The following is a 15,681-nucleotide window of genomic DNA, read 5'->3' as shown; positions in this document are numbered from 1 at the left end:
TGGCAGACGCACAACAAACACAAGTACAGCACACACAAGTACAGAATAATACAGTTTGAGCGTATTTTCAATAAACAGAGTCATCTTCTGAAAAAGTCACTTAGTGATTTCCAAGATGGCTGCTGATTAGAGGCGTACCTGTAGGACTGTTCTCCCTCCTGGACCTGTGATGGATAGCGCACAGGTGCATGCAAAGGACATAAACCCCACCGGACTTGTTGACGGAAGATAAGGGAGGAACCAATGTGCGGAGGAAGAAAGTACAGCAGGTGAGTTGTGCGCCACTGTCAGGAGGCACCGGTGGGAGATTCCAGGCTACTCCCAGCCTGATCCCTATTCAAGAGGAGAGCAGGAAAGCAGCGGCTGGTTTATCTTGCCAATAGGCAAAGAAGGACTCACGCAGCCCTGTGGAGACTTTGGAGAGGGGGCCACAATCAGACGAGGGACGCCCTGGTGCGAAGACAGGCCACGAGAAATGGAAAAAGGGCACTGATGGACAGGAGTTTCATGCTCAAGGTGGCAGAATGATGAGCAGGCTAACTTGGTGGGAGTCTGGGACATGATGCAGGGAACTGAAATAATGGCCTTCGTTTTATGCAAACAACACATAGGCCTAACAAAGAGGCCTACAATGTGGTTCTATCAGATGAGGCATTGGTTGCATGATCCAACCATTAAACAGGCAATAAGTAGGGAGTTAACTGCTTTTGGGAAGTTTATTATCACACATAAGGGATCCAAGAGTTTGGTCTCCATACTATATAAGCTCCTTCTCGATTCTGAAGATGGGCGATATTGGTCATATATGAAGAAATGGGAAAACATATTAGCTGCCGATATCCCCATGGACCATTGGGAACATATGTGGAGAAACATGCCCACACTGACACGATCAATACAATTTAGGGAAATCTGGTACAAAATTATGATGCACTGGTATCACACACCAATAGAGTTGCACAATATATATCCTAATGTTTCAATAGAATTTTGGAGAGAATGTTAAGGTAAAGGAAACTGGGCCCACATATGGTAGGAATGCCTGGTAATAGTACCGTTTTGGTCAGAAGTTACCTGTCAGATAAGGGAAATGTTCATATCTGATAAGACCTAGGGGTTAAGGGAATGGATGTTTGGGATGATTGACCCGAAAAACTATTTACCTTCCAAGGCTCAAAGGAAAGCATTAATGGTGTTGTTGATAGCAACCTGGCCGGTGCTTGCACAAAGATGGAAAGTTTGGAAAATATTGGTAATGGAATGGGTGATGTATAGAATCCATGGGGAGGGTGCAAAATTCAGAAAAGATTGGATGATTGTATTGACATTGCTTCAAAGTGACTATAGGGAGCAATGGTGCCCTCATAATCTGCACATTTTGGAAATCATGCAATGGAGCTGGGAGTTGGCTTTATGGAACTAGGAGAAGGGAAACGTAAACATGTCTGCTGTTGTTGGTACGGGGGATATGGAGGGGTTTTATTGGTTTTATGTGTACTGTTCAAAATGACAATAAAAATATGTTTTAAAAAAAGGTTGCTCAGGGCTAATCTGATCAAATACTCAATGATGTATCCTGCAAGGATGTATCTATAAGGGTTATACATGTTAAAAGTACAACAGGGCAAGGACACAGCCTCCCGCCTCTACAGCATGAAAAGGGTTCTGAGTCTTGTCAAGCCCATAATGTGTTTGCAGTATTAGAAGAAAAGAGTAACTGAATTGCCCTCAGTCAAAGGGTGCACTCAAATCTATAAATGCAGCAAAGAGACAAACAACTTAGCTTTGAATAAAACAATTGCTTATGATCAGCCTGAGTAGCAGGCACTGCTAGTAACACTTTACCTGGACTGATAACCTTGGGCACTGAAATAGGATGATGTTTCGGTAGCTTCTGCAGTGTCATAGTCGGAACTTGTCACTGTTGGAATACAAAACAATACTGATTGAGCATGACAACCATAGGTTTAGGAACATCCTCTCCCCTTAACATAATATACCTTGAAAAATGTGACATGATTGGAAAGAAAGTGTCGATGTCGATGTACATCCTCATCTGGGCGCATAAACATAAATCTGAGATTATAAGAGTGGTTGTTCCATGGGTTCAAACCGTGTGTACATATAGCACATTGGACATTATTTAGGCTGTTCTATTATTAAAGGGCACATTAACATGTATGCCCTAAACCCTTCTAACGGTGGAACCTGTTTCCACACAGTCTGGTGAATAGGAGTTTGAGTTTCATATTAAATCTGAGTTTCCAAAAAAGGCAATGGAGGCATATACGTACTGCTGGGCCTCGCCATATTGATAGGGGTCATCTCGCCATGACATTCTTTTCACAGGCTACCCCTGCACCTATTATCCATTCTGCATCCTACTCCTGAATGAATATGGCCATATTTATTTTTGTTTTACTATCCTTTTCTCTTGTGAAGGCGCTCTCCATTTTTTGGTGTTGGCTTTCCATGGCACTGGGAAGTGAAAGCAGGTGAGAGATGGAATGTAGGAGGGGCACACATCCATTGGGTGTTGTTCGTTTTTTACCCATCCACAGGGCCATACTAGTAGATATAGCCATTCCCGCCCACTACTCATACATATCTGCCCAAAAAACATCCATGTGGGAGCTCTTTCAGCTACCTCTGTGCTTGTTGAGTAGGCTTCTTGAAAGGCAAAGACGTACATGCATCTATACACTAGCACCCAGTGTAATAAAAGTGCCATAATCAAGTCTGCCTACAGACACTTGACGTATATGCAGTATGTGTGTCTTTGCATCCGTTATTTGTACTGAATTCCTGTTAAAACAAAAACTGGCAAAGCCAACATTATTGGCTCTTGTATAGGAATTAGATAGGCATTTGTCAGGCACTGTCATAATATGGCCAGGTACTAACAAGATTTGAAAGCTGTTACCATCTCATGGCCAGGTAGCGCCTTTGTGGAAGTGCCCAGAAAATGCAGATCCCATGCCTACACAAAAACCCAAATAGTTGGCTTTCCCAAAGCTCGTCTTGCATATGCAAACTGAGGTAGACTGAAAAAAGAGTTAGTCGGCCAGATTAATTAATGAGTCTTTTATCTCATAAATATTTGGAGCTATATCACGGCAAAGCAAGAGTGTTCCATTACTGGGGCCATACAAGCCAGCCAGTCAGCTATTGGTAGACTGGCAGAGCCTGCACACATATAATGAAATACATATTTCAGTTCTAGTGAGAGAGAGACCAACATCTTGTTTGAACCAACACACTCTTGGTTGCTAATATCTAGATTGAGTAAAAATAAATGAAGGTGGCATGCCAGTGACAACAAACGGGGAGACATAATAAGAAAGAAATGGAAATTAAATATCAAATTCATTTACGGTCAATCTATAGCGTGCTTATCACTGCCAAATTCAAATTACAGATTGAGCGTCAACAATCATGGCAACCCATTCATTCATTTGTTGAGGATGTCGAGTGCTCAGAAAGGTACATATCTCAATTCAAAGAGGTGGTGAAATCAAACTCAAATTGGGCTGCGTTTTAACTAAGGTGGTTTGGGTTCCTACATAGGTAACTTTGAGAGTTTTTGGATTTGTTCTCAGGAACTAAAAGCAAGAGCCCATCAATTTTTCTTCTTTTTAAAGCCGATTTTAGAAGAAATCTAAAACGATATTGCTTCATTAAACACTTCAAAGATCCATGTCTAAACAAAGAAGCCAACACTCCTTAACACTGACGCTGAAGTGCAGGGTACACAATTAACTTCAGCTAGCCCACCCCTGAATTGCCTTAAAAGTGAGTGGACTGCAGTAAGATTAAAATTCCTTGCCTGGATATCAGGGTCCTACTCAATTATCAAGCCATAGACTTACTATCCACCCGCAGCTCGGCCTTGGTGGAAGAGACTCCCATGCTGTTTTCAGCCAGACATCGGTAGACGCCCATGTCGGTGGGAACCACTGCAGTAATTATCAGTTGGTGGCACCCTTCCTGGTCTTCATTGATCATGTAATGGTCATCTTCCTCAACCACCTTTCCATCCTTGAACCAGCGTACAGTTGGCTGAGGTTTGCCAATCACAATACAGTCAAAGCTGACCGGGTAGCCATCTTGAACCTCTTGGTTTCTAAGTTCTGTTACAAATAGGGGAGCTTAACAGATAGAAGAAAAAGAAAATACAAAAGGACATTATTCACCAATGAACAAAGTTAATAGTCTTTTTACTCGTTTGACATGCATGACATTTTCCTAAAATGCTTTCAGGCCTGGGGTCCACGAAACTGGAATGTTTGGTGAAAATGTGAACCAATGGATTATCAAGTATAAATTGTGAAAAAAACACATATTTGACCTTTTTGCATTGATTTTCCCATTGAGAAAATGCACAATCATTGAACAGTTGTACAGCCTAGACCCTTCCACAGAGTTGCTTCAAATTTAAAACAGCGGCATAAAGTGGTGTAAATGTGATGTGCCTTTTGTTGGTTTGGTGCAAATCCATTCCATAGATCTATCAAAATTTGGAGAGCAGTGTTGCCCCTGCACCAAAATCTCTTATACCTGTCATGCAATGAGTGTTAGGATTTTAGAATATTCGGAAATGAAAATGTACCATTTTTGTTCTGTATGTCTTGTGGCAGACTGGAACCAACCAAAAACTGTGCCTGACCTCATCGAGACCTGACAGTTGCACAGCAAACAAAGGGTCCAGCTGAAATTTGACATTTGAAATTAGTTATTTTTTCTAGTTATGAATAACTGAGACGAAGCAGCAGAGACCTCCAACCTCTTGGAGTGCTGACCCCGTTAAGGCAACTTTTAGTTCCTGCTCACATGCAGTAGCTGTGGCGGGTCAGGGCTCTATGAGGTCGGATACCTCTCATAGTTAGTCCTGGTCTGTGATACCTTCCAGGGCTCCATGAGGTAGGATACTTTTTCTGGTTGGTCCTGGACCTCCACAATCCTTCTCAAGCAAAATCCTCAAGGTGGAAATCCACCAGGTGATTCAAGGGAGTTGCTGTGCTCTCTGAGTCTGACTCGTCGTACAAGTTTTTTCACTGAATTTCAAGGTTTGTTTATGCTATACATAATCTAAGTCCCACTGTCCATGACCGGCTGCCATGGCCACTATCCATCTTGCACCAAGAAGTAATACAAAACATGGTCGTCAGTCGTGGCCCATATATCCCTACCTGTTAACTAACCAAAACTCACCAGCCATGGCCTTTGATCACTGTCCACAGTGCAACAATTAGGCAAAAGGTCTGTGACCCACTGGTCAAGGCCTTCAACTGTGGCCAATTGCTATGACCTGCAGCTGTGGCCCATATCTCCTTCACTAATAAATAGTCAGATCCCAGTGGCCCTGGATTTCCGTCATGGCCACTGCCCACAATGCACCAATAAGTCAAATAGTGTCAGCTACTGGCCTATGGCCTTGGCCCATATCCCCCACAATAGTAAATAATCAGATTCCACAGGCCATGGGCTGCCTATGTCCCACCAGTACCACTAAACAAGCATGGGCACTGCCCATGGCTGATCTCCCCTCTCCTCCCCCTCACCGCCCTTCATTTCTGCGATAGTTTGCCACAAGAAATCCTGCAGAAACATACTGCGGTCACCTTTATGCTGCATTATATTAACGTTGTAATCATTACCGCGGTAATGCAATGTTTGTCGACTACCAAGGTAATGGGAAAACGCTCACAAATGTAAAAGTCTTCTGCATTCTGTGACAAAGGGAGCCACACACTGGAGGTAGGTGAACTTCCTTTATTAGTAACCAGCCTGAGCTCAGCAGTACTCAGCCTACACTTCACCTCTCCACTCCAACCGATAACTGGCTCCACTTGGAATGTGGAACCCACAACAGATGTAAACAAAACATTAAGAGCAAGTGTGGAATTCTACGCAGAACACAACACGTATTACAACACATTCCCACTCACACACTCTGTTTTCCCACTCCTCCTTTCTTAGTTCCCCTCTGAACCTCCACGGTGTAAATCCACAATGACCGTCTCCTATTATCCCGTTTTACCTACTGGTTCACGTAATGCATTTTTATTTCAGAATTTTTATTTCTGAACGCCCCTTCCGACGTTCCTGTGGGAATTCTTCAGGATTCCTGCAGTGACAAAAATGATCTGCCTCAAAACAGGCTAAGCAGCTCTCCCCAAACTCTCCAACTTACCCATGCACCCGTCTTTCAACCTCCTCACCTCGAACCGGACGTGAAATCACCCCATTCCCTCTTCCAAATATGGTTTTGCAAGAAAAGGAATATCTGTGGTACTTTGAGCCCAAGTTGTTTCTTATTTGGTATTAATAGGAAATGTGGGAAAAGTCAAGGCGTATTATATATATTTACACAGAAAACTTTGTTACTTAGGCAATTCGACAGCTATTGCAAGCTATGCAGCCATAACTCACGGTTCAAGAATGCGCTGCTGTTTCCCTCAGACATGACATAACTTACATCAGATATGAGATCATTAATTTCTTTTACCTACTTTTTGTCCATTTTTTAAAGAAGCCACTGGACGAGTTAACACAATATTTGCAAAAGCACGATTTCAGGACCAGACCACCGTTCTTTGCCCCAGTAACCCCCTCTCATGACAATGCCTTATTACCCTTATCTCAGCATCTCCCCTCCACATCACAGCCCCTTGTCACAATCACTCCTTACCACCACATCCCATATCCTCATCAGTCGCATATTACTAGTGCATCCCTCAAACCAAATATTGTTTGTATTGTCATCACGGTTCTTCATTATCGCAAAGTGGCTATGGACCAATAATGGGGAAATCCCATCATGCATACCTTAGAAACATGGTGATAATACTGAACATGAGATTTGTGATGATATGAAAATGAAAAAAACTTGAGTACTACAGATGGTGTGAGGTATAGCATAACACAACCCTGGAAATGCAATGAAAAATCTTTAGTTATGAGAGAGTTCAGTTAAAACAGTTCAACGCAACAAAACCCTTGTAAACCTAGTTGAAATGACATTTAGGACATCGTTTAATTAAACAAAACCCTTGAAAATCAGCAAATGTTGGATATTATGCCACCTCAACTCAGGGCCCCTCATTGCACAGCTCATGAGTACACCGATGACATCACAAAGTGCATTACTTATTACATCATCAACAATATCACAATGTATATCACAGGAAACTACCCAATTGACCTGGCCACAGGCCAGGCCCTGTTGCCACTTTGGGAGCCTTCACAAGGGTTGGGATATGGCGAAAGGCCATGCCACCCACAGGCAATGGCAGTCCTCAGTGCAGTGTGCTCTAGTTTCCAGTGACGTCATCAATTATGTCACAAGTGATGTTATACGTGAATGCAGGCTCAGAGTTAAGGTAGTGTAGCGTCCACTTTTTCTACACAGGATGAGCAACAAAATTTGTTTTTAGATATTTCTTTTTATATTTGCCAAATAAACTGTTCAGTGGGTCGGTACCCATTCCGGAGGGTCTACACACATGCTTTAGCTCCTGAGCCTTATCAGCAGTAACCACTTGCAGATCAGACTGGTTCCACCCACAAAGTCAGTGCAGCAAAGAGCGACACATTTGTCTCTCTATCGCTCTTTGCAGGACTAACTTTGTGGGTGGACTTTGTGAGAGACTCTACACCACAGTCATACTTTGCTGATGATATCCAACCCGGCAGAAACTTGTGGCCAGGATTCCTGTTTGTATTTTTGTTCGGAGGAGAATTGCCTAGCCATTAAGTGCTGGACTGTCCTTGTGGGTCGGAACAGACTGATATGTAAATGGTTATATATACTCTGGAGACAGTGAGGTAACCCGTGATTGTAAACACTCTCAATCGAGCATGATCGATAGGTTGTTTGGCTATGTTCGTTCTCAGTAGAGGTTCTTTTACATTTTTAGCAAATTCTGAAGCACTTGAAGTGTCGCCCAAAGTTCTTAAAAGTAATCCGGACCTTGACACCTTTCTCTATGTGCCTAGGGAGATACTGCACCTTAGCCACACATCAATGATGCTGATGCAGGAGCTGTTTTCATTGGGAAGGAAAATGTACTAAATGTGGGTTTGTGATTTCACGTGTTTTTTCTTGTATACGATGTTAGTTATTTTATACTGCGTCAGTCACCACCGTAGTGGTCTATTAGCATGGAAGCCTGTCTGAATGTGGCATATTGTGCTCCCATTAGTGGAGTCCAGCCCTTAGCGTGTAGTTCAAGGGGAGAAACGAAACAAGGTAGAGGAAGAGAGAAGTTGGACAGAAACAGACAATGAATGGGGTTAATAGAGTGAGAATGGATGTGTGGAAGGGTGGGTGGAGTTTGAACGGGTGCATCTATTATCAGTTTAGGAAAATTGAAGCCCACTGCTGAATCAAAAAATGGGCAAAATGAGAGCAGTTCCTTAGAGCAGGCTAAATTACCCACAAGGGCCATTTCTCGCACCTTTTGAGAGTAGGCATATTTACATGAAAAGGACATTTCTGATATCTGTGATGGTTCCAAGTTTAATTAGTTGCTGGTGTTGTGAGTGACTTGAGATGTGCTCAAGAGAACCCTCAAAATATATAGACCTGTTTATCTGAAAGGTCATAACTTAGTCACATCTCCCGAAGGGTAACACTGGGAATGCCCAGCCAACTGTAAAAAATGTCAGAGCCCATGGTCGGCTGTGTAAGTATATTTGAATGCTGCATGGCCGCAAGCTGTAGTTGTGTGTGCTATTGGGCAAAGGTAAGTAAGAGAGGGGTGGCAAATGCAGCAGTAAGAGGATCACTGCAAATAGCCCTAAAACTGAACGCTACATTTACATGTTTCGTTTATTTTCAACTTTTCGGTATCATTCCCCTACTGTTTCACCTTGCCTGCTCCGCCCCCTCCCGTCCCATATCATCCTGCTGCATAAGAACCAAGCTGAGATCTTGTGGATGTAACAGGGCTATTAACCATGCATATATTAAACAAAACACTTCAAGAAAACCTGACTGTATGTGCAGTGTACTTTACGGCTTAACAGAACGCAACTTGGTTGCCTGGGCCTCATAAGCAACAACTGATGACCTTGGGCAGTTCCATTCATTATAGGTATCTCAGGTGGCTCGTCCTAATGGCTGGGAACTTACTTTCTTACCATGGCCAAAAGATGGGAGGACGGTGATCAAAGAAGATAATACCAAATCTGGTGGAAAGAAAAATGTATGTTATCAAATGCCAAGATCTCATCTGATATGAGGAAATGTACTCTTGCACTAAAGAGTCACATCAATATTAATGCTTCTGTATTCCATTAGCATAGGCCAATATAATCCCTGCACTGGCCTGGTTAGAGGTTGGACTCCATCTTAAAACTGTGCATCCTTTGCATACAAGAGCTACTTCCGGTTTGCACTTATAAGCAATGCTCTTTGTTTTGCATTACACATGCATTGCACAGTGAGGTTGTTTTCTTAAGCTTTGTTCAGTTATAAATGAACCATCTAATACTGGCTAATACTGCTTTGCAGAAGAAACTAGACAAGCTATAGTAACTCTTTTATGACAAGCTCACATCTGCAGATTGACTCGTGAGCTGCACAGGAACAGGAAAGTGAAAGCGTCATAGCAAAGCTTTGAAATTCTTGTAATTAGCAGGGAACCAAAAGAGTACTCCATGAAGATGACTTCATGTTGTGCAAAGCCACGTCGCTCTCATAGGTTTCAATATGTTCAAAAGTGTATAAGAACTGCTGTAATTTGGGAGGGCGGAGAGTGGTATTGGAATTGGTTCTCTGGCCTATCCTGTCGATGTATGTTATTGCTTTTGCCCTTTCTGTTAGTAAAATATTTATCAAGCCTACCTCATTCACTATTTGAATTATTTTGCTACATTTGGTGCCGTCAGAAGTCAGATCGTTGATATGCAGGATTTCCTGAGGATCTGCCGGTGAGTTTCCCAGTTATGAACCCTGTGCCCATTGCATAAGGTAAAACGCTTGTCTTAGCAGGGACATAGCTGAGGAGACATACCCATAGATTTGAGGAGACAGCTGTCAACTGAGAAAAGAACTGCAGCAGTTGGCTTGGTCAATTCATTTAACCCCGCGAGGCGAATCGGAAGAAGGACTCGGACTACAATGGGTCATGGGGTAGATTGGTTTATTCAAATAAATAAAAAAAGCCTAACTGGCTCTTTTGCTGTGAGGGAAGTTTCCTGCCTTCTAATGCAAAAACGAAGGGTGCTCGTCATAGTGCAAAATAAAGAGTCCCGAGTGCGAATTCCTATTTACTAACTGGCCCTACCACTTTAGACAACATAACTAAAAAGAACCAGAGGCTTGTACAACAGCCGGAACAGAGGAAATATTAGCAGTCTCAAAGTTCCATTCAAATGTTTTTATACAGTCCATAGTCCTTATGTGTAGTTTGCCTGTTAAAATTATAAATGTCTTCTGGACAAGTTCTCTGTCCCCCCCCCCACCCAGCTCCTCCCCTGGGAAAAGGCAAATTCTTCTTGCTATGTCTTTATATACCAGTAATAAAATCCCTGCTCCACCCGCCCGGATCACTTGGATTTACCTTTATCTATCCCACCTTTGTGACATTGGAACTACTCAAAGTCCTGTGGAACTTCGGTAGGATTATTGGTTCTCAGTACAATTAGTTTCATACATTTGTTAGCTTTCCCAGCCTTGATACAAAGCACACATACCCCTTCCACTCCCTGGATCACAGGACGTGTGTCCATACAATTCTCTCAGATTCGTATCGTGGGAACGGCTTCCCCAGCCTTCATATACTGATTTGTAATTCCTTCACTCTGGTTTACTTGGGTTGCATGCCTGTTCCACTCTTTCAGAATCTCACGCTCAGAGCGACTTCTCCAGCCTTGATATGCAATGTTCGCATTTCTATCACTCCATATTACCTGGGTCTTGTGCCAGTTCCAGTTTCCCAGATTCTCGTACCGTGAAAAACTCTGGAAGTCTTTGACCCCACAATTTACAGCGTTCCCTGATGTCCTCACGTTGGGAGCATTTGCTTCCCTGTTCAGGTTCGTCTCATTAATACCAGCACTCGCAGTGGGGAGCTCAGGGACTAGTGCTCCTTGCTTTCCCCTGGTCTTGGTGTTGGTTCCTGGGCAACCAGCACACCACTCAGTTCCAGTGGTCACACCACCAGGGAAGATGGTTTGCTTCCTGTCTAGGCTCCTTTCCTGACGGGAGGCTCTTGCTCGGTCAGCATACCTGCTTCGTAGCCTCCAGCTAGCCTCCATCTTCCTGCCACTATGCCACTTCTGGCACGTGGCTGTGTGTAGCTCTGCCCCTCCAGGAAGTGTCCACAGAGGCTCACCTCTGCGTATCGTGGCTTCTCCTACCTCTGTAGGGGTTGCGCATGGCATCAGATGTCTCTCTCCATTCACAGTTCTTACTCTGCTTAAGTACATCATCACAATCAAAAAGGGTGTGTCCTTCTTCCTTTACAGCGGCCTTCAGATTAAAGTCAGCATTACCTGAAGCAAACAGGGTGGAAGGAGGATTGCTGATATTTGTATTTAAAATCTGAAAACAAATAGTTCTTTCAAGTCCCTTTTAGGATGTCAATGTAGTACGTTCAGGGTGGTCCTCTTGGGACTGGAAGTCTTTCTCCCGGAGAGGGGAATCGCTCCCAGTGAGGTCCCACTTGCCCAGACCACTACGTATAGTCTTGCGGAGAGGGCTTACATACTTAGCCTGGTGGCTCCCTTCTGGGTAGAAGGGACATGTGCTCACTCCCAGCTATTGACACTTTGTGCTATAGATGGCAACTTCCTAATCTTCTTTGACTTCCCATCTACTAATGCCCCTGTAACTTTCAAAGGTTTTTCCAAGATTCGTGAAGATACTGCTAAATTTCAAGAAATATTGCTTATCATTATTTATTGCTATGGACCAACACATGCTGATCTTAACCAATTACGGAGAACTGCTCTCCCTCCAGACCAGTTTGCGCTACTAAAACAAATATGCAATTGGCCATTGCAAGAAATTAAAGTTACTCACTGTAGTGACGACCAGCCTACCACTCAGCTCCAGTGGTCGCACCACCAGGTAAGATGGTTTGGACTATGAATTCTCTAGTCACTACAGTAAGTAAATTCTTTTTTTTCTTCAAATTAGTCTTCATTAAAAATGTTTAGAACGAAGCAATCAACAAGTCTCAAGAAGGATGACAGACTTGGTAAAAACACTGTTACAATGATCATAACATCTATTAGCAAAATCTAACTAGTCTGCGGCTTTGAGTCGTCAAGAACAACTAACAAACCCCTTTAATCCCTCCTTACCCCTTCCCCCAATCCACCCCTCGCCACTTGACACTTACCCTGTTTAACTCCCCTTGCGGGACAAAAATTGTCCTTATCCACATAGGTTGCAGTCCCTTCATGCACTAGTCCCTTTCGGGCGGCACCTATGTCCAATATGACCAAGTCTAATCACCTTCCATTGAGCAATTTACCCCCTAGGACTCTTGTTGTTCTCCTTGCATTTCCCTGGTAGTGAGTCGATTCAAGCTACTTCTTTTGTCACATGTTTTTGGCAAATTACCCCCATGCCATCTCCAATTCTCCCCTGTCCCCATGAAGACCTGCTATTATTCGTTCCATCGCGTACATGCTTTTGACCACGCTAATCCATTCTTTTTTACTTGGGAGATTTTTCCAACGGGTCGTTAAGCATGCCGCTAGCAATAAGCCTGCTGCCATCGGGGGAAGTCTAGAACACTGCCCCTCCGCTTTCTCTAGACCAAACAGGACCAACAGCGGGGCCTTATCTTTGACAATCCCGTCCAGTTCCTTAATCCACCCCAGGACTACATCCCAGAACACTTGTACCTTAGGACACCCCCACCATGTGTGCCAGTAGTCCGCCTTTAGCCCACATTCACACCAACATAAGGGGCTGACATTCTGGTACATCTTGGAGAGGCTAACCGGGTCATACTGCCACTTGTGCAGGACTTTGATGACGTGGAGTTTGTATTGGCAAGGTACCGAGGTTCGGGAGACACCCCCTGCAAAGTTTATCCCATAAAGGTAGGCCCAGCCTCTCCTCCATGCCTCTCCCCCACCTTTCCCGAAGTTTGTGCGTGAACCCATTGCCTGACTCTAATAGGGCCCTATACATGGTCGAGATCAGACCCTTCCCCTCAGTTCTGGCCTCTAGGAGTTTCTCGAAAGGGGTGAGGTGCCTCCGAATCTGCTCCCTCCATCCCTCCCCTGTCAGTGCCCCCTTGAGTTGAAGGAATAGGAAGATGGGAAGTTTGCCTATGCCCAGCGCGGTCTCAAGTTCTTGGATAGTAATAAATTTGCCCCGCCCCCCAGAGCTGTCCCACCCTCTCCAAGCCCGCCTCAAACCAGGACTGAAATATTTTGGGGTTTTGTATGGCATCTCGGATTCCCAGTACCCAGATATGTCCCAATGGTGAGGGCCAGGTTGTCACACCCTCCATTACTTTGCATTGTTTCCAAATATACCATACCGTTCCCACAATCAGCTGTAGCCGAGTGGATGTGTATATTGTGTAGGCCGACCCACTGGAGGTTGCGCTGTGTTCTTAGGTGGAGTATCGGTACCCTAGGTTGTGCAGCCTTATAAGAGAGTTTCATATCCGGTAGGCCCACCCCTCCTTGGGTAAGGGTTCCCTCTGGGATCCTCACCTTCTTTCCCTGCCCCAGGAGTTTCAAAATGGTGCCCTTGGTTTCCCTAAAAAACAAGTCTGGCCTCTGAATGGGTAGCATTTGGAACAAATAGAGGATCCTAGGGAGGAGGAACATTTTGAGGGTGTTAAGACAACCCAGCCAGGAGACCTTTCCAGGTCCTCTTTTAATTTGGCCATCAGTGGGGTGAAATTAGCCTCATATAAATCTCCTAGGTTCCTAATAACATGTATCCCCAAATACTTAACTGGTTGCAGGGTGACCTGCATTTCGAGCGGCGCAAATCTGGCTACGTTTAGATCTTCGTTTTTGTCCAGTGGGAGGAGGAGTGACTTGGATCTATTGATCTTGAACCCTGATATGCTGCCATATTGTTCGATCAGTTGGACCATCATTGGCACTGACGTTAAGGGGTTTGTAACATGTAATAACATGCCATCCGCATATAAAGCTATTTTGTACTCCTACCCTCCCATAGAGAACCCCTCAACTCTAGGTTCCCCCCTGATCCTCTGTGCCAGAGGCTCCAGAGAAAGTGCAAAAAGAGTCAGGGAGAGGGGGCAGCCCTGCCGGTGACTCTCCCCAGAGCGAACCAACATGAGCACCCATCGTTAACCACAACACAAGCTGTAGGTGATGAGTACACTGCCATGATCCCTCAGTGGAGCCTCTCAACCCATGCCACATTTAACCAAAACCACTTTTAGGAAGTCCCACTCTACCCTATCGAATGCCTTCTCGACATCCACTGAGAGGAGGGCGGGGGCCCCTGCTGCCCTTGTTGCTTCGTGTAATAGGTGTAGCGATTTCCTCACTGTGTTTGCCCCCTGTCAGCCTTTGATGAAGTCCACAGGGCCTGGATGGATCAGTCGGGGCATGTACTTCTTGAGCCTGGCCGTGAGCACCCAGGTGTATATTTTGGCGTCAATATTAAGGAGAGAAATGGGCCGGTACGCCCTGCATGTTCCCTCGTAATGTCCTTGGGTATTACCGTAATGAGCGCTTGTCATTGAAGAGCTCTGTCATGAATGGCAGGGGGACCTCAAGGAATGATTTGTAAAACCCTGCTGAGAACCCATCTTCACCCGGTGCCTTGCCCAGTGGAATTCGCGCCACTGCCCGCCTGATCTCTTCCGTGGTTATTGGGGCTTCCAGGTCCCTGGACTCCGCTCCAGATAGCTTAGGCAAGAGAATATCTGCCAGGTATGAGTCAATTCTTCCCTCTTCGTGCAAGCACTCTGGTTTATAGAGAGTCTGATAGAAGGAGGCGAAGGCCTCTAATACCATTTCTGGTGATGACACTGGTACATCATCTCTCCCCATGACTTCCGAGACCCACCTCTCCGCCTGTTGTCCCCGTAGCCATGCCACCAAGAGTGCGTCCATATATGATCAAGGATAGGCGTCCCCAACCACGTAGACCCAGGGGAGTAACTAAACAAGCAGCAAAAGGAAGTGGGGTCACGTGAGACACAACACTAGAGAAATCAAGCAGGGAAAATTGCTCTCGGTATAGGAGCTCAATGAGGGGATAGGCCAGATCAAGGATAGTATAAAATCAATCAATCTTTATTGTTCACATGTCAAATTGCATTATACACAAAGCTGAATCCATGGTAAAACAGCATAAAAACAAACAATCAATGTTAGATATCTATAATTAAAGTGCATCATTATCAAATGAACCTCCTGCAATGCAGGCTGGACATAAAGTGCGCAGTGCAGTTACAATTTAGAAACATAGTGCGCTGAGGCACAATTCAATGTCAAAATAATGACAACAAAATTATTTCAAAGTAACAATATGCAAACAAGGGGAAAAAATAGAAAAGGGACAAAACACAGTGGTATCCCCTGTGAAATTCTAATATTGTCCTCAGAAATTATATTTAAAATGATCTGACAAGTAAAAGGTACAATGAAGTAGAAAAACAATGCATTACTTGTCACCATTCCGACCTAAGCAGTCCAGGAGTCCAGCAGGAGTGCGTC

The 15,681-nt window shown here is 44.3% G+C and overlaps 1 protein-coding gene across 12 annotated transcripts in view; it reads right to left on the bottom strand.

The window, feature by feature from the left end:
- Nucleotides 1-15,681, bottom strand: part of OBSCN (obscurin, cytoskeletal calmodulin and titin-interacting RhoGEF) — a 3,169,051-nt gene that overhangs the window by 1,350,349 nt on the left and 1,803,021 nt on the right. For all 12 annotated transcript variants that reach the window (XM_069647058.1, XM_069647065.1, XM_069647061.1 and 9 more), the window contains 2 exons: nucleotides 3,870-4,148; nucleotides 1,846-1,921 (listed from right to left, as the gene is read on the bottom strand). In XM_069647058.1, the coding sequence (XP_069503159.1) occupies nucleotides 1,846-1,921; nucleotides 3,870-4,148 (355 nt within the window). The remainder of the gene's footprint in view (nucleotides 1-1,845; nucleotides 1,922-3,869; nucleotides 4,149-15,681) is intronic.

Source organism: Ambystoma mexicanum, chromosome 2q (genome assembly GCF_040938575.1).
Source record: "Ambystoma mexicanum isolate Mex_15411 chromosome 2q, UKY_AmexF1_1, whole genome shotgun sequence".
Classification (NCBI taxonomy): Eukaryota; Metazoa; Chordata; class Amphibia; order Caudata; family Ambystomatidae; genus Ambystoma; species Ambystoma mexicanum.
The sequence above is the reverse complement of the archived record's forward strand: the minus strand, read 5'-3'. Positions and strand labels throughout refer to the sequence as shown.